The sequence below is a fragment of the Rhamphochromis sp. 'chilingali' genome (assembly GCF_963969265.1).
Source record: "Rhamphochromis sp. 'chilingali' genome assembly, chromosome: 14".
NCBI lineage: Eukaryota > Metazoa > Chordata > Actinopteri > Cichliformes > Cichlidae > Rhamphochromis > Rhamphochromis sp. 'chilingali'.
In genome coordinates, this window is record NC_137941.1 from 21,855,569 (window position 1) to 21,878,114 (window position 22,546).

The 22,546-nt window shown below is 41.5% G+C and overlaps 3 protein-coding genes across 3 annotated transcripts; 1 reads left to right on the forward strand and 2 right to left on the reverse strand.

The window, feature by feature from the left end:
* Positions 1 to 139: 139 nt before the first annotated feature.
* On the forward strand, positions 140 to 3,210 carry mrpl30 (mitochondrial ribosomal protein L30). Its single transcript, XM_080903670.1, has 5 exons — positions 140 to 419; positions 1,816 to 1,902; positions 2,214 to 2,360; positions 2,703 to 2,776; positions 2,924 to 3,210. Exons 1-5 carry the CDS (start codon positions 378 to 380, stop codon positions 3,054 to 3,056), a joined length of 483 nt encoding a protein of 160 aa, XP_080759796.1. The 5' UTR covers positions 140 to 377; the 3' UTR covers positions 3,057 to 3,210.
* A 1,118-nt stretch (positions 3,211 to 4,328) lies between these two features.
* Positions 4,329 to 7,133, reverse strand: txndc9 (thioredoxin domain containing 9). The gene is made up of 5 exons (XM_080903669.1): positions 7,036 to 7,133; positions 6,048 to 6,233; positions 5,589 to 5,707; positions 5,042 to 5,296; positions 4,329 to 4,953 (listed from the first exon to the last, which is right to left on the reverse strand). Exons 2-5 carry the CDS (start codon positions 6,219 to 6,221, stop codon positions 4,839 to 4,841), a joined length of 663 nt encoding a protein of 220 aa, XP_080759795.1. The 5' UTR covers positions 6,222 to 6,233; positions 7,036 to 7,133; the 3' UTR covers positions 4,329 to 4,838.
* An 882-nt stretch (positions 7,134 to 8,015) lies between these two features.
* On the reverse strand, positions 8,016 to 21,739 carry rev1 (REV1 DNA directed polymerase). The gene is given in 23 exon segments (XM_080902161.1): positions 8,016 to 9,868; positions 9,987 to 10,089; positions 10,200 to 10,350; positions 10,453 to 10,658; positions 10,808 to 10,907; positions 11,231 to 11,497; positions 11,582 to 11,803; positions 11,805 to 12,081; positions 12,207 to 12,379; positions 12,492 to 12,712; positions 12,807 to 12,926; positions 13,012 to 13,166; positions 13,259 to 13,387; positions 13,465 to 13,591; positions 13,679 to 13,795; positions 13,898 to 13,996; positions 14,415 to 15,262; positions 15,765 to 16,220; positions 16,316 to 16,484; positions 17,177 to 17,309; positions 17,851 to 17,925; positions 19,027 to 19,612; positions 20,880 to 21,739. Coding segments are annotated over 21 exon segments (4,251 nt in total). The 5' UTR covers positions 17,917 to 17,925; positions 19,027 to 19,612; positions 20,880 to 21,739; the 3' UTR covers positions 8,016 to 9,756.
* Between the last annotated feature and the right edge of the window lie 807 nt (positions 21,740 to 22,546).

The window sequence follows — 22,546 nt, forward strand, 5'->3', positions numbered from 1 at the left end:
TTAAAGTATTTTCAGTTTTTATTAAGTCCAAATTTATTCAAACAACATATTTATCACACTAGAAAAATTAGGGTAGGAACAATGTGCAAATTGCGGTGCTCTCGAAGAGGCGGTGCTCTTTTAATGTAACTCCCCGACGTTTCCGGTTAAGACGGCGGAGAGAGAGGGCTTGACAGCAGCGTGACTCTCCTGTTTCACTGCTGTTTTCAGTGCCGAATTAATGTTTAAATGTGCGAACTTGGTAAATTTGGTATGATTATAGGTCAGTTTTTCATAGCGGTTAGTTAGGCTCGAGTTCCGTGTTATTTAGCGGTTAGCAAGGCTGTAACCTTGTCTCGTAGCCCCTGTTAGCTAAAGAGCAGCAGAAGGAACACAACATGTCAGCTGTCTGTCGCAGTTTGAGCTTTTTATCAGTAAAGGTGGGTACATCACTGCACGTTTTTAATGTTTCAGACTTGAACTGTCTACAAAGTGCTTCGTACATCTTGAAGTTGACATACGGGCTCATTTAGTTTAACGCTGCTTGAGGAAAAATCCAGCTAAACCTGAAACCCAAATCAGGGATGGAACTTGGAGAATAGTTACTGGATTTTTCTAGGTTTACTGGATTTATTTATTTTGTTTGCTAGATGACTGCAGTGCTGAATTTTAGGACGCGAAACTTTCAAATATAATGACCAATGTCCTGGATACATATACAACGTGCTCAGTTATGTAAAAAAAGAAAAGAAAATGAGGCCATTGTAACTAACTCAGCATTAATGAAACTCACTTGTTGTGTGAAGCCACTGGGCTTCTCTGCACCACTATCCAGTCAGCTGTGATGTGCACTAGGCTACATTTGCTGCAGAAAGTGCTCCAAGTATTAAAGTTAGAACTTTAATACTAATATTGTCATCTAAGATTCAGTTCAGGTTTATTTTATATATAGCACCAGTTCACATCAAAAATCGCTTCAATATGCTTTAATTCAATTCAATTCAATTTTATTTATATAGCGCCAAATCAAAACAAAAGTCGCCTCAAGGCGCTTTATGCCGTAAGGTAAAGACTCTAGAGTTCAACTAGCCCCCATGAACAAGCACTTTGTGATGGTGGGAAGGAAAAACTCCCTTTTAACAGGAAGAAACCTCTGACAGAACCACCTCATGGAGGGGCAGGCATATGCTGTGACTGGAGAGGGTGATAAGAGGAAATAGAAGAGAGAGGGGGAAAAAGCAAAGAGGTAGGAAAAAGCAGACTAAGGGAGAGAGGGAAGGCAAAAATGTATGTATGCAATAATGACTTGGTGCAGTGGTGTGTAAACAGAAGGGGAGTGAAAAGAGACAAGTGGAAGTGCTCAGGTGTATCAGATGTATGTAAGGAGGAAGAATTTTATATCCAATTCTAGATTTAACAGGGATCCAGAGATGAAAAGCTAATATGGGAGGAATGTGCTCCAACTTCCCTTTTGCTATTAGCTGTTTGGAGTAACACAAATCCAACAACCTGACCAGAGTCAGGCAAAGCATAAATCAGTAAACGGATAACTACACATGACAAATGTTAGGGAAATCTGTTCATATTTTGTGGATCTGAAAGATAAAAACAAAATATCTGCTGATGTGTCAGAATATCAGATTTTTAAATCATTAAAAAAACAAAAACAAAAACTTTTGTTCCCTAAAGAAAAGAATATCTACCACCAGTAACAGCAATCTATCTCTGAGACTTAACTCTACAGAACTTTTTAGATTTTCTACATATGTAAGTAAACACATTTTCCTTGATACTGGGCTTTGCTTTTTACCTTCTCTCTGTTTGCATATGTTACAGACCCTGACAGAAGCTCCAGTTTTGTCACCTTGTGCATGGTATGTGTCAGCAAGAAGCAAATTCTCCAAATCCAGAATCCCACCAGAGGTAAGAATAAATTTAGAATCTATAATGTTGTACATTTGTAAAGTAATTAGCAACACTCAAAGTATGTAACGTCTTGTGGCCCTACCCATGTGTGTGTCAAAATATAATTCTTTTACATTAATATTTATTTGGATTAAGTAAGTTTGGGTATAATTCCAGCAGGTCCAGTAGACACAATGGTTTAGGTGGATTATTAGCTACTCAGCATTTTTTTTTTTTTTTTTTTTTTAAAGTGTTGCTTTAGGCCCGTCATTACAGATGAATCCTGCCATGGAATAATGATAATCCTTTATTCTGTATTTTCTTAACAGATTTTTGCTGAGCGATCGAAAGAGCACGAGAAATATGGTGGCGATCCAGACCAGCCGCACAAGCTGCACATAGTGATGCGGGTCAAAAGTGCGCTGCGAAGGCCATACTGGGAGAAAGAGATAATAAAACACCTCGGGCTTCAAAAGGTAAAATTTCTGTCATGGTACAGGACCCCAAACTGGGTTCCCTTTTTGTAAAGGCTACAGATCGTTTTTGTTTTACTTTTGGATTAACTTAATGTAACCGGATCATGTTCAATGTTTTTTTTTTTTTGTTTTTTTTTGCACATACAACAAAACACTGCTGTCAGCTTTAGTTCAGGAATTTCCATTTAATTCTTTGCGTCTTTCAGCATCTTTCAACAGTGACTTGTACCCTGAAGGAGCTCTGATCAGGATAAATGATCTGTACAGAGTGTGTCACCTCATGCAGACGCTCACAGCCTTTATCTTTTGGAATAATTTTCTCTGCCTTTGTCTCGCACTTAGGCTCACGTCCCTGTAATTCATAAAAATACTCCTGCAGTCAACAGCCAACTGAAGTTTGTCAAGCACCTTGTAAGGTAGGATTAATTAACCAAAAGTAGTAACACATCACTCTTAAAGTACTATTAAAAAAAGGTTAGTTTTTTTTCAAATTGAGGTTGCCCGAGATGCCTACATATCTATACTGTTATATCTCCTTTGCCATCTCTTTCTGATACCTTCAGGATACAGCCACTAAAGACTCCCTATGGGCTCCCTGCTGAGCATGACATGGCCGATGCATACATCAACAGCAAAGGAGAACTTATTGTACACCACCTCCTCCAACCTGTAGACAACAAGGCAATCGAATCTTAGCTCCACTGTTGCGTGTGTGAATGTCCTGGAAAATGTCCTGTTGTCATTCTCTCTGCAGTGAGAGAAAGCTGTGGCACCAACCAGACTTCTTGATTGCTGTTTCCTGTGTTTTGATGCTGAGCTGCAGATGAATATGATTAAATGTTCTCATCAACCTGTCTCTCAAATGATTGAGCAAAGTGCCATCCTGATGAAGCAGGAATACTGACATTAACGTCGCATCTGAAAAATTCAACTCTGTGCAAACCCACTGTTCTAAGTTTGAGTTAATTCAGGAATTACTCAAACTTTTCCAGAAAACTTGATTTATTTTTATTTTTTCTACATATCAACAGTTTAGCAATTTGAATACCAGCATATTAATTTTACAGACAGCTAGTAATTTGGTAAAAAGTGTAATTTGGGTTCTGAGATAATTCAACAACAGTTAGTGGTTCAGATTGTTAAAATTAAAAATGACTTCCTAAATCCCAAAGACAAGTTTTTTGCTCACCACCTCAATTGTATCAGACTGCCAAACAGTTATTTATAGAAATCGAGGGTCCCCTTTTGTGTTGCGGTTTTTAGTTTTGTAGTAATGCTCAACGTGCTCAGCATAGCACCAGCCAGTCTCATCAGCTACAAATAATCCACGCCCATAAAATGTTTTTAGATGGTTATAGTTTTCAGTTTAAAGACAAAAACAGCAAATGGGAACTCCACCTATTTTGTTTTCTAAGAACAAAGGCTCACATAAAAACATTGCCAGTAATTATACTGGCCACTTCATTAGGTACATATGGTACACTGTTTGCTAATCCAAATATTTAATCAGCCAATCACATGGCAGCAACTGCATGCATTTAGACATGGTCATTACAGCCTGCTGCAGTATCAGAATGCCTCAAGGTGATTGAGTGTGCCATGATTGTTTATGCCAGACAGTGTAGTCTTGAGTATTTCAGAAACTGCTTATATTCTGGGATTTTCCAACACAACCTTCTCCAAGGTTGTGTACCAACAGAGCATCATTTAAACACTACAACCTACCCAAGTGTTGTTGATCACAGTCCACAAATCTTCTGATGCTTCCATCTGTGTAATCTTGTGAATATAGACCAAAATCTCTGAGGAATATTTCAAGCACCATGTTCAACCTATGCTATGAAGAATTTAGATTGTTCTGAAGACAAAAGTATCCAGTGAGTTTAAGGATGTATTATTTTCATCCATAAAGGCAACATACAACTCTTGCAAATACGCTGCCTCTAACCCTGAAGAAGTAACACAAAAAATACACAAGCAGTTTTTTTTCCCCCATCTTTTTCTTGTTTTTATTAAGTCTGCATTAGTTAGGTCAAACTCATGCTACCATGAAATGTCATGTAAAAATTTATTTTGCTCTTCAAAGATGATCTTGGCACTCACATGCACCCATGAACTTGGTTCCAACACGAGACGTACAAAGGTTACAGGAAAGTGCGTGAGACAGCTGTCTACAATAAATGATTACACCTGTAAATCAAGAAAAACAAAATACAGCTAACAGCTAGTGGTTGCTCAGTGTGCTCCCTTGTTCATGAACCATACATTTTATTACTCAGATATTCCAATATAAATCATGGTGGATAAGTCCTTAAATAAGGCTGAAACAAACATGCTTTTTAAATAAAATGAATCAGTGGATTGCGTTAATTAAAAAAATAGAAATTACTAAGAGGGAAAAAAGGAAGTGGGCTGTCTGCTGGAGTTTTAGTAATGAGGTAGCCCTGAGAGAGTAAACCCGAACACTGTCAAACCTCTTCAGTCATCTTCAGAATCAGAGTCGTAACCTCGCCCTCTGATGGTTTTCTTCTCCACTTTTGTGAACTTTGTTCCTGATCTCTGTGTCGCTGTTGGGGGCTCCCTCAGGTTGCCACTAGAAACAGGAAAAAGGGATCATGTTAGATAAAACGTTTTCATTCACAACACATAAGGTGCTTGAGTGAGTCTACTGCACATCTCACCTGTAGTTAATAACGTCCGCACAGCCAAGTCTCCATTCGAGCATCTCTGTGGTGAACTCGTCCGTGTTTCCCAGGTCAGTGAATCCGACCACATAGTCCTTTGTTTTTCCATCAATAAGCAAAGCCAGAGTCGGAATAACTTTGATGCGCAGCCTCTCTGTCAGAAATGGGGCTTTCTCTGCATTCAGTTTGATGAATTTGGTCTCAACGTGCTTCTTTGCCAAGATGGCCAAGTGTTTGTCGAGGATCTTACATCTAAGGACAGAGCGACAAGTTCAGATGTCTGACATCAACAGATTAATATCTTGGCGACTGAGTAAAAAAAAACTGACGCAAAACAAGGCACAATGTTGATTGTTAAAGGTCAAATTCCCACACTTCACACGTAGGAAATGTCATTTTGTCTGAAAAGATGATTTTAATAAATAAATTCATTAATTTGCAGAACATATTAATTTTCTATAAACTACCTCTGATTCTTTGTTTTGTTTTTTGGACTACATTACATTTCTAATTCATGGTCCTGTTGCATCATTTAGTGACTTACCTGAAGGTTGAATTTCTGTAGAAATGGCACACGACATTCTTGCTGTCTTTCACTTCACTGAAAAAGTCTTTCTCACTGGATATGTCTCTGTACTCCCCATGACCTTTAGACAACCACTCCTGAAAAGCAAAACAAAAGATTACAAATACAAGAAAAGCTATTATAGTGGAGTACAATGAAAACACTCTTTAAAGGGTTTGAATAATAGACCCAAATGCTGTGTAGCCTAACTTCAGAGCAAGGCAGTCTATAAACATGACACCAGGTCTTTTATTGTGATCCTTCAAAGAACTGAGTGACTTCAGTACAAATTGTAGTGTCGAAAGTTTCATTTTTTAGACTAGGTTCTGCTGATGGTGCGGATAAGAAGTGAATCTTCTCAGTGATTCAAATTATTTTATCTGCTTTAAGAAATTAACACAGCAAAATGTTACAGTGATTATAAATTGTCCCACACACCTGCTTCTGTTTTTGGGCCTTTTTTAGTGCCTCTAATCGCCTTTCCTTCAGCCTCTCCAAATCATCTTCATCCATTTCATTCAGCTTGGCCAACTGGGCATCCACCTGCTCCTCCACCAGCTTGGCTGACTGCTCCAAAACTTTTGCTATGATTTCCATTGATTGGTTAGCCATGGCTGCCTGACTCTGTTTGAAAATGGGCAGATAAACAATGGTGAGACATGACACCAGACAGCAGGACAATAACAACATCACAGTGCCTAATATCGATATCAGCTGATACAAGCTTTCTGCAAATGTCAGTGGCTGATGTGTATCCGTCATGTGACATCCACACTGCACTGGCTACAAGTTCAAAGGTAGCGTGATGGAGCGCATGACGACTAGGAAATAGTTAACTTATTCATACGACTTATTTATAAGCTTTCTTTTGCGCAAAGACGCAAAATAAAGAGAAAGGAATCTCGACATCGCCTTTGTTCCCAAATTTTATAATGGGGAAAACCCTGTTTTACCCCTACACTGTGAGCTGGTGTGATCAAGTATGTACAACAATGTAACGTTAGCAACGTTGCTTACACAGAAACTGGTCCGAGAGCTCCTCTTTTAGCTAGCTAACGCCGCAGACAAAGCCAGTAACGGCAGGGGGCACACCTTGTTTCTGCCCGGTGGTGCCTACAGTTAGCTGGTACAGGCACAGACCGTAACTGGGTACCTCTTACGTATCTACAGCTAAGTTATACAAACTAAGAAACGTAGCTACACGTACTTCTACACGCCAGCAGTTCAACAAAAATCTCCCTATAAACTCTCAGTCTGCGTTTGCTTGCTATCTTAACTAGCTAGCATTAGCCCCGCCATTGTTAACAAACGTTACAGCAACAGTTTTGGAAACAGTTGTATTGATCCTTTTTTTTTTTTAAATGAACGTCAACTGTGCATTTTGTCGAAAATATAAAGTATAACCAAGCTGCTATTAAATTATTACCTAGTAAAGTGACAGATGCTCGTCAACACCTCAGCCCGCGCACGAAACGTTTCTCTGCGGATACAACGTCACAGCGGGCCCGTCTGACGTCGTGGGAAGTACATCCGGGCAACTCGTGAAATACTACGGGTTAATTTTTATTTATTAATTTATTTTGTGTGTGTGTGTGTGTGTGTGTGTGTGTGTGTGTGTGTGTGTGTGTGTGTGTGTGTGTTATATTTTTTCACGTTGTACTGCTGCTTTTGTTTATAGCGACCCAAAAGCTCAGTTGTCATCTGATGTATTAAAGAAAAAATATATTGTTTGCAGTAAATCCCGTGCTGAAGAATATTTGTAGTTTATATGCAAAACCAAAACATCATGAATGAAGTCGAAATTTCGAGGTAAGACTTGAAATAGCATTTTAAGAGGGGCGGGGGGGGGGGGGGGGGGAAATCGAAATTCTATTTTGAGAATCAAGTCGAAATGTGAAGATTAAAGCTGTTGCCATGGCTTATACCCGCTACAGCTCCAAAAGCAACCTCCTTTGTCCTATATATTCATTGATGATATCATCAATTCTTCATATAATCCCCCATCTTCAAGCCATCTGTCACTCCTGCTGCACACCTCACCACTGTCTCACTGTCCTGCACCACCTTCACATACTTCTTTACCACTTACTCTTTAGTGAGGTACCACAGTTCCTCTCCTGCCATCCTATCATATGCCTTCTCTAGACCCCCCCCCCCCCAAAAAAAATGGTGTGGCTTGTCAACTTTATCCCATTTAAACAATACAAAATAAGTTATTAAATTCAATGTTTTTTGGCATCAAAATAATATACATCTCTAACAGACATGTCTAGCATATTTATATGCTCATCACTGTCAGACCTGGGAATAACACAACAGACACACTGAAGATAATTTTCATAACCATATTCTATCAGCTGAAAGTCCTTTTGAAGGCCAGTTTATAGAAAGGCAAAGACAAATAAATGAATACAGAATTTACAGTTTATTACCAAGGTTTAGAAAACTTACAAACAAGTTTCACAGCTTCAGGTCTTCAGGCACGAGCCAGATTAGACAAGACAGGCCAATTTATTATTATTATTTTTATTTTAACTTCTGGCCATTCCCCTCGGGAAACACGTGAGAGGTGAAGAGAGGCAACGTCTTGAAAGTGAATCACACATTCTAAATTACATTCATTTCAACAAGTTTCAAAAGATGACCGATTGATTTGGTTTGCATATCAGAATTATCTTTTAAAACACGCATTTTAACTGCAAGCAAATTATCCTCCATGGTGCGATCACAAGTCAAGCAGCTGCATCTGCTGTTAAAGTCAAACCTCACACAAATACTGCGACACAGCTGCAAGCTGTACAAAGTGTCTCGAGGGTGTGAATCAGACACTGTGGGTGACAGAGTTAAAAATCAGATCACCTCTTCCTATGCACATTCAGCATAAACACTAAATGCTTTATTTAATGTTACGTGGTCTTGAAGGGACATCTCATTGTTATGTGAGAAAAAATAGAAATGCATAGGCTACTCATTGATTGCCATGACCCCTGTCGACATCCTCCTATATCAGAGTGCTACTGAGAATCAACAGTTAACCTCACCTCAAGTGCTTTGGCCAGCTTCTGACTTCCATGTTGGAACATTTAGAAACATTTAAAGAGTTACAATTTAGAGACAGTTACTAAGAATCCACTACCGGTAAACAATACAAGAGGTAATTTTTCTACATACATGTTTTTTTCTTTTAAAACTTTAGACAAAGATCTTTAAAACATTATTTACACAGTATAATAACAGCGTTTGGCACTTCTTTTTTTGGAAAGAAACGAGAAACAAGAGAAAAAAAAAAAGAAAAAGCAACACTGCTGCACGCAGCAGTAGATGCTTCACAGATAAGTGCTAGTGGCAAAGAGCACCGATAAAACAATGATGGGGAAAACCCCCCCAAAAAATTCTCCAATCATTTCTGAAAATGTCTTATGTATAAAGAATGCTACAAGGTAAGCGGTTTGTAAAACTGCTGAAATATACTTTTTGTTTTAACATGATCACGTATCCAAGCGAGGAAAATTTAACATACCAGATTCTAACGCTCAAGACGGGGAAAAACCCAAAATGAAAACAAAAAATACATTTCGAAATCAGGCCTGGATGGAACGGATGTTATTGTTTGTCTCAGAGTCCAGCTACGACTCAGAGATCTAACAGCAGCCTTCGTTGGTATCGAGCCAGAAAGCCGTCTCCAGATCTGACTCTCTGTGACTCTCTAACCCAAAATGACCCTGAACTGTCTCTGGAAACAGATCTCTGGAGCAGATCTACAGCACCAATGCTCAGGTCACCACAGGAGTATGCGATCTAATACCAGCTGAAAGTTTTGCAGTGCTACAAAAAACAGATACCCTTAATGCTTTTTTTGCCCTTAATAAAATCTTGCATATGAAAATGAGTCGTAGGAAAATAAGAGTGAATGAAAGTGAGTTTCCAAAAAGCTGCTACTATCATCATTGTTCTGTGATAAAAACAACCGCTTTGTCCAAAATACTTCAAAATACTGTCATGGCTCTTTCTCATAAAAGTGTAGCCATTATTTGTATCTTTCATAAGTCAGAATTTAGACATCATGATTTGTATTGTGAAATTAACAAATCAAAAAAGTGTTGTTTACAACGATCGCATGTAGCGAGGGAGAGCACCCCGTCTTTCTTCATGCTATCTTCAGAGTGCTGCCGTAAGTCTGCTGCAAAACCACCTGCACGTTGTCTAAGATGAAGTCAAAAGCCATACTCCAAACAGACTCCACTGACTGCTGCATGAGCCTGCAGGGAAAAACAAAAACAAAAAAACGAAGCTCAAGCGTAACAAGCAAGTGAAACCTTGAAAACAAAGAAAGAGGAAGACCGTTAAATTGAGGAATCTTAACTCCACAGAACTAACCTTTTCATGTATTTCATAGTCAAATCCAACTTCTCCAAATCTTTGTCCTCAATTAAGTCAGTGCAATATTTCACCACCTGCAAGATGTCCTCCTCCATGGGTTCTAAAAAAATAAACAAAAAATAAATAGATAAAGATGCACTTTTGGAAACCCATAAAAATCAACAACAACAGCACCACCACAGGAAACGCCATCATAACACATCTGTGTACCTGTTATGGTGGTAACCCATTCCCGTAGTAGTGTTTTAATGTCTGTCAAGTCACAGGCTCCTGCCAGTGCTGGAGGAGGACGAGCAGCCAATTTAACCACAGCTGGTGGGATCTCTGGTTTCGAAACTGATGTTGAGGGACCATTTTCAGTCTGGGAATGAAAAGAAGTTGCAATTTTTAAAGATAAGTCAACTAAATCACATGTTTTCACGTGTTGGCAGCATCATATGCATAGAGCAGAGGACAAACTTGCCTTTCGATTGTTTATTGGTTCCTGTGATTTTCCAGTAGGTGGCAGGCTTTTGGCTGGGCTGTTTGTTGTTGGACGCTTCTTGAGTGGAGAAGCTCCTTTTTTAAGAGGACTGACTGCGTTTTTTCTCTTGTAGCGAAGCTTTACACGACCACTGCCGATTCCGGCCCCAGACTGTTTTAGCTGCAGCAGTGGATTCTTCTGCTCCACTGCAGAGAAACCAGAAGGGCAAAAAAACAAAAAACAAACAAGAAACAAAATAAAATCAAATAATATAATCAGGGTTAAAAAAATAAAAAGTAAAAACAACCAATCAAAAGGAAAAGCACTCCTTCAGGAAATTCATCTGCTGACTTACACATTTTCACCTGAGGGTGGATACCGGTTGCGCGGCTGTAGGCAGCCTTCAGCTCCTCCTGTAATTCTTTGGGAAGGGCAGCAAACACATCTGGATCGACCTGCAGTCAGACAGATGGGAAGCTCACTTACTACCAACAATGAAACCAGCTTTTGTTTTCTTTAACTTGTGGGACCATCTGCTTCAGTCACAACTCATGTGTTCATGGCACATTTCCAGTAGAGAAAAGCGCTTTGTGCTGTTTAAAGGCTCCAATAAGCAAAATTGCTACAAGCCAGCAAGGCACTACATGTTTCTGTGGAATGGAGTACAACAGAAACTACAGTTTCCAATTTTTCCTGATTTTCTCTCTACTTTAGACTGTAAAATTAAACCACCGGCAAACCATCACCAAAAAAAAAAAAAAATCTATAGCATACACACCTGTGAGAAGTTGGGCAGTTCCAGTACAATTCCTGGACTTTCTGGCTGGTTTGGAATCTGCAGGACCAACGTTCCTACAGGTGGATAATTCAGTGCAGGTACGGTTGCAAGGGGAGGACGAGGGGGAGAGGCTGGATGAGAAATGAGAGGGGAAAGCTGCAGAACAGGGGAATGGCAGTTATTTGGCCTCCCATCTCTCCTGGTCCACGACTGCTCCACTTGTTCTCTCAGCTCTGCAGGCAGGGCCTCCAACACAGAACGATCCACCTTGGACAAAATTAGGAGACAGTTAGAGGCATGTTACCGTTTAGGTTTTGTTTTACCAGTCAGACATTTCACTCCAGTCCTGACCTGTGAAGGGGAGGGGACTTCGATACTGAAGTTGAGACGTGTCCGAGAATGCTTTGGAGTTTGTCTGCACGCTGGTTGTTCCTTGCTTGTTCCGGGTACTGGCTCAGCAGGTGACAAAGGATATGGCGCGGAGTTTGCTGTTGGGACTGTTGTAGAGGAAGTAGTCTTCTCCTGAAGCGCGTCTGCAGCATCTGTAATAATATTACAAGACGTAAGTGATTTTTACAGACAGCAATGAAGACAAGCGGAACCAAAAAACACCGAACGCGCCTCGGTTAGTAGATCTGGCACTCGATGCCTGGCCTAACAGCATCTCTTTGATGGAGCGTCCTCGCAGGCCTCGGCAGTCCTGTGTTGCAGACTGATGTCCCTCAAGAAGCTGAACCTGAATGCCAACTCCTCTCAAGTCTTGCACCTCTACCTTCATGGCGTGGAACAGCTTGATGACTGCAGCAGCGATTAGCTGACCACTGTCAGTGGACTGAGCGAGCATCACGGTCCTGATGAAAAGGGAGACAGATAAAGATAAGCTTACAAAGAAACAGTGGTAAGGATAAACAACAGAGGAGAAAATATGAAGATTTAGTTGTAACACACAAGGACAGAATAACGATCTCTTTCTTACTTGGCTAAATGATCACATATGCCATGGCCACCGTATTTAGCAGGTTCAAGTGGCGCTCCAATTTTGCGAACCATGACTTTCAGAGTGACTCTTCGACCCCGCAGACCTGCTTCTTGTAAACGTTTTTGCACTTCCATGGACAAATTAGTGAGGAAACACTCCGTCTCATCAACCTGGTAAATGATACATAAGAGGATTAGAAGGGGAAAAAAAAAAAAAAAAAAAAAGCTGGCATGTTGAAGTAGAACACATGACACAGAAGGGAGGACAAATAGCAGGTCTAACCCGAGTAAAGCGGATGTTGTAGTTCATCTCAGCAGAGACAGATTTCCTTTCCTTTTCATAGCGGACTGGCCGGTCGTCTAGACCCCTACAGAAGCGGAACAGAGTCTGTCCAGTACGGGGTCCAAACTTCTTTTGCAGCTTAGACAGAGAAACTTGTTGGAGGTCACCACAGGACCGCACACCCATGAGGGCCAGCTTTCTCCCCATAACAGGCCCAACACCTTGAAAAAGTAGCATCACCATCATTTGACTGAATATTTTACCACACAGAATTGATATCAGTGGATTGTCCAGAAGGTGGTGCTGCACACCTACCAGGCAAGCTTGTCACCGGGAGGTCCCTGATAAAATCGTCCACTTCTTCAGACTTTAGGAAATACTGGCCGTCAGGTTTGGCCTTACGAGTCGCCAGCCGAGCCAAAAGGATGTTGGACCCTGAAGAGACCAGATTAGTCAGACTTTGTAAAATGCAGCGGCCGCCTTGATCTATTTTACAGTACGAACTAGGCAAACAAATTACCCATGCCCACTGAAGCACAGCATCCCGTTTTCTCCTTGATGTCTGCTCTGACCGCTTTGGCTAGATCTTCAGGGCTGGCGCCCACTTCAGCTAGCAGTGCAGAGCCATCTATCAACACTTCATCGCAGCTGAGGGCCTCGATGTCATGGGTATAACTGAAAAGATTAAAATCATGAATAAGTTATGCATATTAAGAATTAAGGGAGAACATAATTAGTGTGAGTAAAAGATAGCGCTGTTTTTCTACCTGGCCAGAGTCTCATACATATTGAGGGCCACCTCTTTATAGGCCTCAAAATCATATGGGACAGACTGCAGTGCGGGGCACAGCTGTTTTGCTTTCCCAAAAAACATGCCGTTTCTTACGCCCGCTTGCCTGTGGAAGAAAGAATATATGTTCATATTCTTATTGTTACGAAACTAAGGCAGACCTGATCTGTTTTTATAGGTTACCTGGCCTCATAACTGCAGGATGCAATCTCTGCCATTGAGAGAGCAACAGCATCCTGCTCTACTCCATTGGTACGAGAGTCAGGGCTTTCTTGTGAAGGAGTTGTGTGTATCTCATCCTCTGCGCTCTCTGAAAGGTGAACAGAGAGGGGACGCTTAGTTACAGAAGGGCTGGACATGTAAAAGCCTGTGAAAGCCACTGTTATGACAATCTCACCAGCTTGTGGATGTGTGTATTTTTTCTGGTAGTATTCCATCTCCAGCTGAGGGTTAGCTCCTGGTCTCACAGGCCCTCTGCCCTGTCCACGATTACTGGTCACAGCTACAGGCTTACCTGGAAGAACCAATTTTAAACACGAGCAGCGAGTGTGTTACATCCATATTTTTTTTTTAAATTTACTGATAGCACATTTAAACAGACAAAAACGTGGCTTGCCTTTAAGATCTGGTCGATTTCGAATCCCCACAGACACAAAGAAACAGTCCATGTCCACATGGAGGATACAAGATTTAACACTGACTTGGGCTGATGAACCTGACACATAACAAATACATACAAATATTGTCAATGGGCAGTTTTTCAGATTTAAATAAAATATTAATGCACAATTGTGGTGCATGTATGCAGTGCCTCAATGATGTCGACGGCCTACCAATTAAAGGTATTCACTGCTATACTCAATATATACCAGGTTTTCTAGCATACAAGCATATAAGTCATACAACTGCAAAAAAAAAATGGTAATTGTAGATTTATAAATCATGATATACTGCTAAGCTTTTTTTTCCCCTTTATAGGGGATCTAGACCTTGACTGACATACAACCAAGGTCCCCAGCTGGAGCAGGCAAGGGCACATCTTTTATCCCTGGTCCAAAGTCTTTAGGCAACATAAAGAAAAGAAGCCCTCAGAAATGTACAGAAAACAAACACAGCAACCCTACCTTTCCTACCTTTAGTGTCTATAGATCGCTGGGCCGCAGATTTCCTCAAACGCTCTTTCCCAGGAAGGCTGGCGCCCCCTGCTCCTTTTCGTTTGCTGTGCAGTTCATTGACGTACTCAGAAAAGCCACTCCTCCACGTGGAGATCTGGTGCAAACGTGAGTGAGAGTAGAACTCGGAGATCAAACTGCCCGTATGTTCTAGCAGCTGTGCTGAAGACTTGGATGATGATGACGATGACTCGTCCATGGGAGGTTCAGATTTGAATGTTACATTATTTGTGCTGAGGGAGGCAGAGTCAGATGTAAAGGCGTTGTGGTGACTTCCGTTTAGTCGAACTGGAGAATGTGAAAGAGAGCGAGATGCAGGAGAAAGAGTCTTTTCAGAAATCATATCGACCTGAAGGGGTGCTTGAAGCTGCTTTGGGAAGAGGTGGCTTTCAGTGGCTTTTATAGCCTCTTGATAGGTTGGTGGTGGAGGCTTAAGTCTTTTCTCATTGGCTCTTTGTGAGCTGGATTGCTGCACGAGGACAAGGGACTGGTCAGATTGCTTTGGAGGGCTTTGGGGAAACTCGTAGGGGTCAGGCTTGGCCTGGAACTGTACAGAAGGACTTTGAGGTTTATCTGGTGAACTCCTAACCCTGCATTTGGACAGGCTGTTGATCAAAAATGGTTGATTTGTAACAGGGGACAGGTCCTCTGAATTTAAGGCACCATTAACAATGTGAGTGTGTCCATTGGTCAAGGGGGCATCCTTCACATCTGAGGCCCCAGCGAGATGAGGTTCTTCTTTGCTACACTCTTGGATTTCATTCATTTTCGAATGGCTCACATCCACTGAGGTCTGCAAGTTTCTATTTCTGTGATAAAAAGGACATGAAGAGTTTTTAATCAATGACATTTAAAAAAAACTTCAAGCTCTTTAAAGATTTCTGTTCAAAACCTTAAAATGTAAAGTTAGTTTAAAAAAAAAAAATCTACAGAACTTACTGAGCTATTACCTAAAGTGGACCTATTTTTCACATTTTCAGATCCTTGTTTGTGTTACTTGAGTCTACCAGAGTTGCTTGATTCTCAATTCAAATGAAACCTCATTTATCTTACACGATCTGAAATTAGTTGTGCTAACACATCTCCCTTTAAGCCAACTTCATTCTGAAAAAGACTATCTGAACATCGAATGTGTGCACAACAGGAGCCTTGTGTCAAACATATTATAAAGGATAGGCCACCTCTATGACATCAGAGTGGTCTGAAAGGAGAACAAATGTCTGAAATATAGTGTTTCGATGCTAAATAATGAATAAGGAAAAATGCACAAGAGGTCCACTTTAAGTGTAACTACTTACTTTACATACTCACGTTTTTAATTCTGCTTCCTGTGGGGAAGCAGACTGCGGAGACTTGTGTGGGTGCTTTGTGGAGTTTGGATTAAGCAGCAGGTGTGTGTGCAAAGGGCTTCTGTGGCTGGGATCTGTAATGAGGTGGCCGGATGCAGAGTGACTCGGTTCGGGGTTAACAAAGCGAGCTGGAGAGCTGTGCTGAATGGACTCAGGTTGAGGTCGGGATTGGTTGGGGATGTGGACGGGGATGGGGGTGCTCTGAGCGCTGCATAAAGACTTCTTATGATTGAGAACAGGGGGTTTAATTTTGCAATGCGGCAGATTTAGTTTTAGATGGGTACTTGATTGAAGCACCCCATGGCTCGGTCCAGGAATCTCTGAGGTCTGACGAAGAGTCATGCCAGGGAAGAGCGGGCCTTTGTGTTTGCCATACAGCTGGTACTGTAGATATGGCAGGAGGTGCCCAGCTTTGATACTGTTTTAAACAAATGACAAGATAAACAAGGTTTTCAGCTAATACTGTACAACAAAATATGAAATATAAACATTATCATCTTGCAATGAACAGACCTGTCAGTGATCCACTCTGGCCTGATGACCTTCTCCCCTTTGAGCTCCTGAATTTTGCTGTTAGGCAAGTTAGTGGCGATGATGTGGGTGGTTTTGGAGCGTGAATAGTAGACATGAAACTGACCCCCATGCAGCATCATCAGTCTGCGTAGTTCATCTGCACTGGGATCTGCTCCCAAAAATATGAAAGTGTGGCAAAAATGACAATGTCAACTTACTAAAAGGCAAAAAACACCTTAGACAGCATCTTGATGCGCATCATGACAGCTGTCAGCTCATCAGGATACATCACTGTCATATTTCCCAGTGCCTCAAAAACCAGCAATTTTAACACAGCCATAGTCACTGTGTGGATAAAAACTCCCAAGCTACTGCACTTTGGCATCTTTTGCCTGTGAGATGAGTCTCCAGTGTGCTGCAGATGTCATCAGGTGATGAGCCTGATGTTTATTTCAGTTTTTCCAAGTTATTTTTTCCCTTGATCATTTTTCATATGATGATTTTGAGCTACGAAGCTTTTATGAAAGCAAAATACAATACTACATCAAGCATACACTAACCTGTGATTTGATCACAGTGGAAAAACAGTACCTTGAGTTATAAAATCAAGACAGTCAAAAACTGATTTATGAAACTATAAATCAAACCAAAAAAAACTAATAAATCAGTGTGAGAAAAATGCCAAAGAAGTCTGTACGTACTTTTTTAATTTCTGAAAGAAAACAGCATTCAGGAGACTGTTTTCATCAGTTAATCCTCTGAGAGAGAAATCTGAGAGAATTTATGGTCTTCATGCTGGAGCAGCTGAAGAAATGAGGCAAACCAAATTTATAATCTGCATAAATATTTACAAAGCATTACCTGTGTATCCGTTGACATAAATAGCCACTCCGGTGAAGATGCTGGAGCACGCTCCTTCTTTTTGCTTTTCTCTGGGGGCGTCAAGTCTAAACTGCTCGTCCAGCTTAGAAACTTTGGCGGCCATGTAGCCGCCCTGCATGCAGTAATTAGAGCAGTTATAGAAACAAAAAGACAAACAGGAAACAATTAACAAACCAGATTTTTATGGTTTGCACATGACCAGCAAAAATATGAAGATTTTAAAATATTTTATGTGATATCTATATACAGTCATAATATTGCACACAATATCTAAACATACACACACACATATATACACACACATACACTGGAGGTTTTCTCACTCAGTTATTCTGCACAGATACTGATATTATGATATATTGCTGTCTACTTGAGTTTTCATTATTGCCTTGCCTGTATATTGGACTGCTATATGGAGAGGTCACTCTTCTTATAAAGCATAAATGTGAATGCCAGTCTTAACCAATTAGACAACTAGTGATCTAAATCCAGCTCTTAGCTGTTATAATGAGTGTGTGGGAGGGCGATGGGGTGTTCCTAGTGTCCCCATTAATGCTGGAAGGCACACAATGCACAAACCATGTAATACCTTTTAACTGACTATCCTTACACACAGCTCCATTCCATACCGAGCTGAGTTAAATAAGACTCACCCTTTCGCCCCAACCATTGTCATCGCTGGCATTGGCTCTTTTCCTCATCCAACCATCTCGACTCATACTGAGTATCTGAAAGCAGAAGAGAGACAATTCCTAAGTACAAAGACAGAACAACTCAGAGATGCACAATCACTGAGTTGTGTTGGGAAGCGTATCTGTAACCGGAAGGTCGCCGGTTCGATCCCCGGGCTCTCTGTCCTGGTCGTTGTGTCCTTGGGCAAGACACTTTACCCTACCGCCTACTGGTGTTGGCCAGAGGGGCCGATGGCGCGATATGGCAGCCTCGCTTCTGTCAGTCTGCCCCAGGGCAGCTGTGGCTACAACCGTAGCTTGCCTCCACCAGTGTGTGAATGTGAGAGTGAATGAATAGTGGTATTGTAAAGCGCTTTGGGTGCCTTGAAAAGCGCTATATAAATCCAATATATTATTATTATTATTATTAATCATAAATGCACACAATAAAACTGCTGACTTAATTTCACAGGTTATGGTTAAATCCAGGAGGACAAGAAAATTACCTTTGCGATGCATAACAGCTTTTTATCCAATCTGAAATGAACCTAAATGTCATAAATGCTGCTCAGATGGTGTGGCAGTTATTTTAAACACCAGGTGACAGTAAAGTCAGTCCTTCCTGAGTGATGTCTCTTGTTTACAAAACTTCCCCATGTGCAAACCAAATGGCAGGAACAATGCAACCAGTGTTGATGACTGATATTAACAACAGTTAAACCAATCAATGTTAAATGAGCTTAGATGCCATGGTACTGGCCGCACACTTTAAGGGAAAGCCGTCCGTGCCAAAGGACATGCCCGGGCAGATTCTCTGCGGTTGACAGGTAGGTCACAACGAGTCGGTCACAGCATAGCCCCATGTGCCACTTTGTCACTTCTTCCATGTACGAGCTAGGTGGACGGCTAGCATTAGCCTAGCAACTCTAAGCGGTTTTAGCTGGTTAATAATGCATGTCGCTACGCCACTAAATGGTATTATAAATCAAGGATCAGGAACAGTTTGAGTGTTTTGCAGACTCTTGCTAACAATACTGATAGAATTAGCAACCCAGCGTTAAACAGCGCTATAACACTATGCAACTTTAGTGTGGCGATAACCACGGCTGTAAACAAACCAACCTTCCTGAGTGATTGCTCGCAAAGAGAGTGCTTTACCTTGTATCCTGTCAGACTTGGTTGTTAGCCACAGACTTCTCTCTGCAGATACTGCTCAGCTGAAACGTTGTGTGCCCACTGATTGGGTTAAACGAGGTAAGACCAAAGCAAAGCGAGATGAAAATCCTCTGACAGTCAGATCGAGTCCTCCGCCTCCCCGATTCTGTTATTCCGAGGACTCCTTTTGGTGAACCGAGGTCCCCTTTATTGTGTCATGCTGCCACGCCATGTCTCTTGAACATTTTCACTCACCCTCCCAGTCCCTTCGCTCTCCATTTCAACCGCCTGAATCCCTTTGCTTTCTTTTCTCTCTCTCAGCAAGCACCAATGAGCAAGGCAAAAGTAGTTCCGGTAGCAAAACTTTCAAAATAAAGGTTGTCGACTAGGCTGTTATGGTTTTCTGGAACAAGGGTGTGCAGAGCTGCCATGAAGTGTGATAAATAGAGTCAAGATGGGGGTCGGATTACATTAGAGATCAGCTCTGAGCCCTTTCTTGTTTGTAATGATAACGACGGACAGGTCAAGCAGGAGTCTCCGTTTCCAGATGACATCATCTGTAGTGAGCCTGGACAAGTGGAGGTATGCTCTGCAGATGGAAAGTCAGTACAAACAAAACAGAATGCATGTCTGTGAATGAAAAGGAAACTGCTTTGTGGAAACACTAACAGTGAAGCTGCAAGAAGCAGGTGAAGTGAAGGTAGATGAGGTTAAATACCTGAGATCAACCATCCAAAGCAATGTACAGTGTACAAGGGAGGTAAAGAAAGGAGTGCAGGCGGTTTGGAATGGACAGAGAGAAGTGTCAAGAATAATTTTGAGATAAAGATAGCAACAAGAGTGAAAGGGAAGTTTTATGAGATGCTATGGTATATAGTTTGGAGATGGTGACACGAAAAAGACACGAGCTGAATACTGACCAGGATGGACACGACTAGAAAGGAGTACACCATAAGGACAGCTCAGGTTGAGCGATTTGGAGACAAATGCAAAGCAAAGCTGGCATGGCTTGGACATGTGCAGGGGAGGCACAGTGGATATACTGGACAAAGGATCTTGGACATGGAGCTGCCAGGGAGGAGGAGATGAGGAAGACAACAGACAAAGTTCTTGGAGAACATGGAGAGTGTTGTTGTGACAGAGGAGGATGTTAGGGACAGGGTGAGATGGAGGCAGATGATCCACTGTGGCAACCCCTATATTGAGCAGCCAAAAGTGGTAGAACAAAAATAGACCACTATGGTAACATTTTGTGTAAGGGAGCAAAATTCTGTGGAATTTAATTGACCTATACCTCCAGTGTAATTTCTTATGGTGTGTATGATTACTCACATATATACTGCACTGCAGACATGAGCTTATTTTACAATATCCAGACTGTTAACACAGTAGTTTTATGTTATATTTTAAACTTGTGGAAAACGCACACTCATAAGCTAAGATAACCGTTCAGCATATTCAAACATGTGGACAGCATTTGATTTTCTATAGTTTTTAAAAATGTATTTCTGTATGTATGATATGTAGTGTAGAAAAAATACCAAATTATAATTAGTGCGCTTTCCTTAAAATCAAACACATTTCTATATATCTGTTGATTTAAACTGAAAAATTTGCCTAGCATAAACCGCTATTTTCAAAAACAAAATACGCCCAACTTCCGATCGTCGTGTACCCTTTCAGGTAGCTTGACGCATCATCCCCGGCTTCTTGTTTTCAGCACTGTATACAGTATTTGCTTGAAGCTGCGATGCTGCCACTACGCGGACAGTCACGTACATGCCACCTGGATTGTCTATAACAGTACAGAAAGCTCTGTGCAGTTTTTAACCCACTGGCGGTGCTAGTTTACTCACTCGGGAGCCGAAAAACGAGTCGCCGTTGTGAAGCCGCTATTTTGTCGCGGCGACAGTCGGTTATTTCAGAGTGACGCTGCTCATTTGAACTCAGGAGGGTTTGTGTGCAAGGTGTCCGCTTTTCTGCGACACAACAGCGGTTGGCGGAGCAGTCTAGGGACACATACACGTTTTTTTTTTTTCCGTGGTGTGCGTATACTGTCTGGCCCCCAGCACGGTTGTCCTCAGATGGCCGTTGTTCCAGATCAACTGGCGTTTAGATCAACTGGCGTTGGTCGAACAGATGTGTGGCAGTCTTGCGTTTCAGGAGCTCCTACCGACAAACCAGCAAAAAAACGCCAAATGTGTCATCTGTGACACTTGTGAGGTTGTCTCAAACACACTCCGTCAGTCTTGATGCTGTTGAACAACAAAATGTTTAAAAATGTGGCGAGTTTACCTGGTGATATTCTCATGCGCGACGCGATCGCGAAAACAGCAAACAAGTAACACCACGCCGTTGTTGTTCACAGGACAGCAAGAGTAAACGATCGGGAGACCCTTGTCGTCGTTATCGTTCCACTCGCACGGTTTATTTCACCGAATTCAGCGTTTTTGCTCCACAACTAAAGCGAGCAGTTTGCTCTGTGCACCAACATGGAGTCGAGTCAACCAGCGCCACCTCTGGCCAAGTGCCACAGCCTACAGCCAGATCAACTGGTGACACACATCTGCAGCACGTTTGAATTCGTGTCATGCACATTTGTACCTTTCAATTGTGTGTTTGTGCGTCATGCAAATAAACCTTTGAAATGAATGAAATGATATCATGTATTTATTATCAGCCTACATTTGTACAAAATGCCAAATGACATACACATAGTCATAAGAATCACCATCCTGATATCAACACTTTTGCCCATAAGAAAAATGTCGTGAACAAATATATGACACACCAATATTTCACCAGTGTTGTAACTCACATGTCGCCAGCATAGTCTGCCTGTGTCTCCCCTCTGCAAACGCACATTTCAGAGTTGGATGTGATATACAGTCTGCATAAGTGTGGTCAATCCCATAACGATCCGTAAGGGGATGGCAGCTACGCTGAATGTACAGCAGTCACACAGTGATCAGCAATAAACAGTCCCCAAAACTTGCATATAATCCCCAATGTGGAGCCCATCTACTGACTACCACATAGCAGCTGGACCAGTCCCCAATGCAGGTCAGTCCACTGCTGCCACCTGTGGCCAAGTACCATAGCCTACCACTAGATCAACTTGTGACACACATCTGCACCTGCTGCTATGATCACATTGAGTAAAGGCTGAGTGGCTGCACTCACACGTGGTGCATCTAAATCTACCCACAAATATGTTGAAACATGCAATGCCAGCAATGTGGATTGTCAACACTACAAACAATCAGTAAGCAAAGACTACACGGGTCAATTCCTTCTGTCCATCATCCAGCCAGATATACGTATGACACACATCTGCAGCTGGTCCCATCACCACGTTTGAATATGTTACCTGCACAACACATTTGTAATTGTCAATGTTGTCTTTGCTGTCCCATAAACCATGCAACCACATGAAACACAATTGTGTATCCATTTAAATCCCATCATATACATGAAGTTGTAGACATCACAACTCCTTCTGTTCATGTTATTACCCAACAAC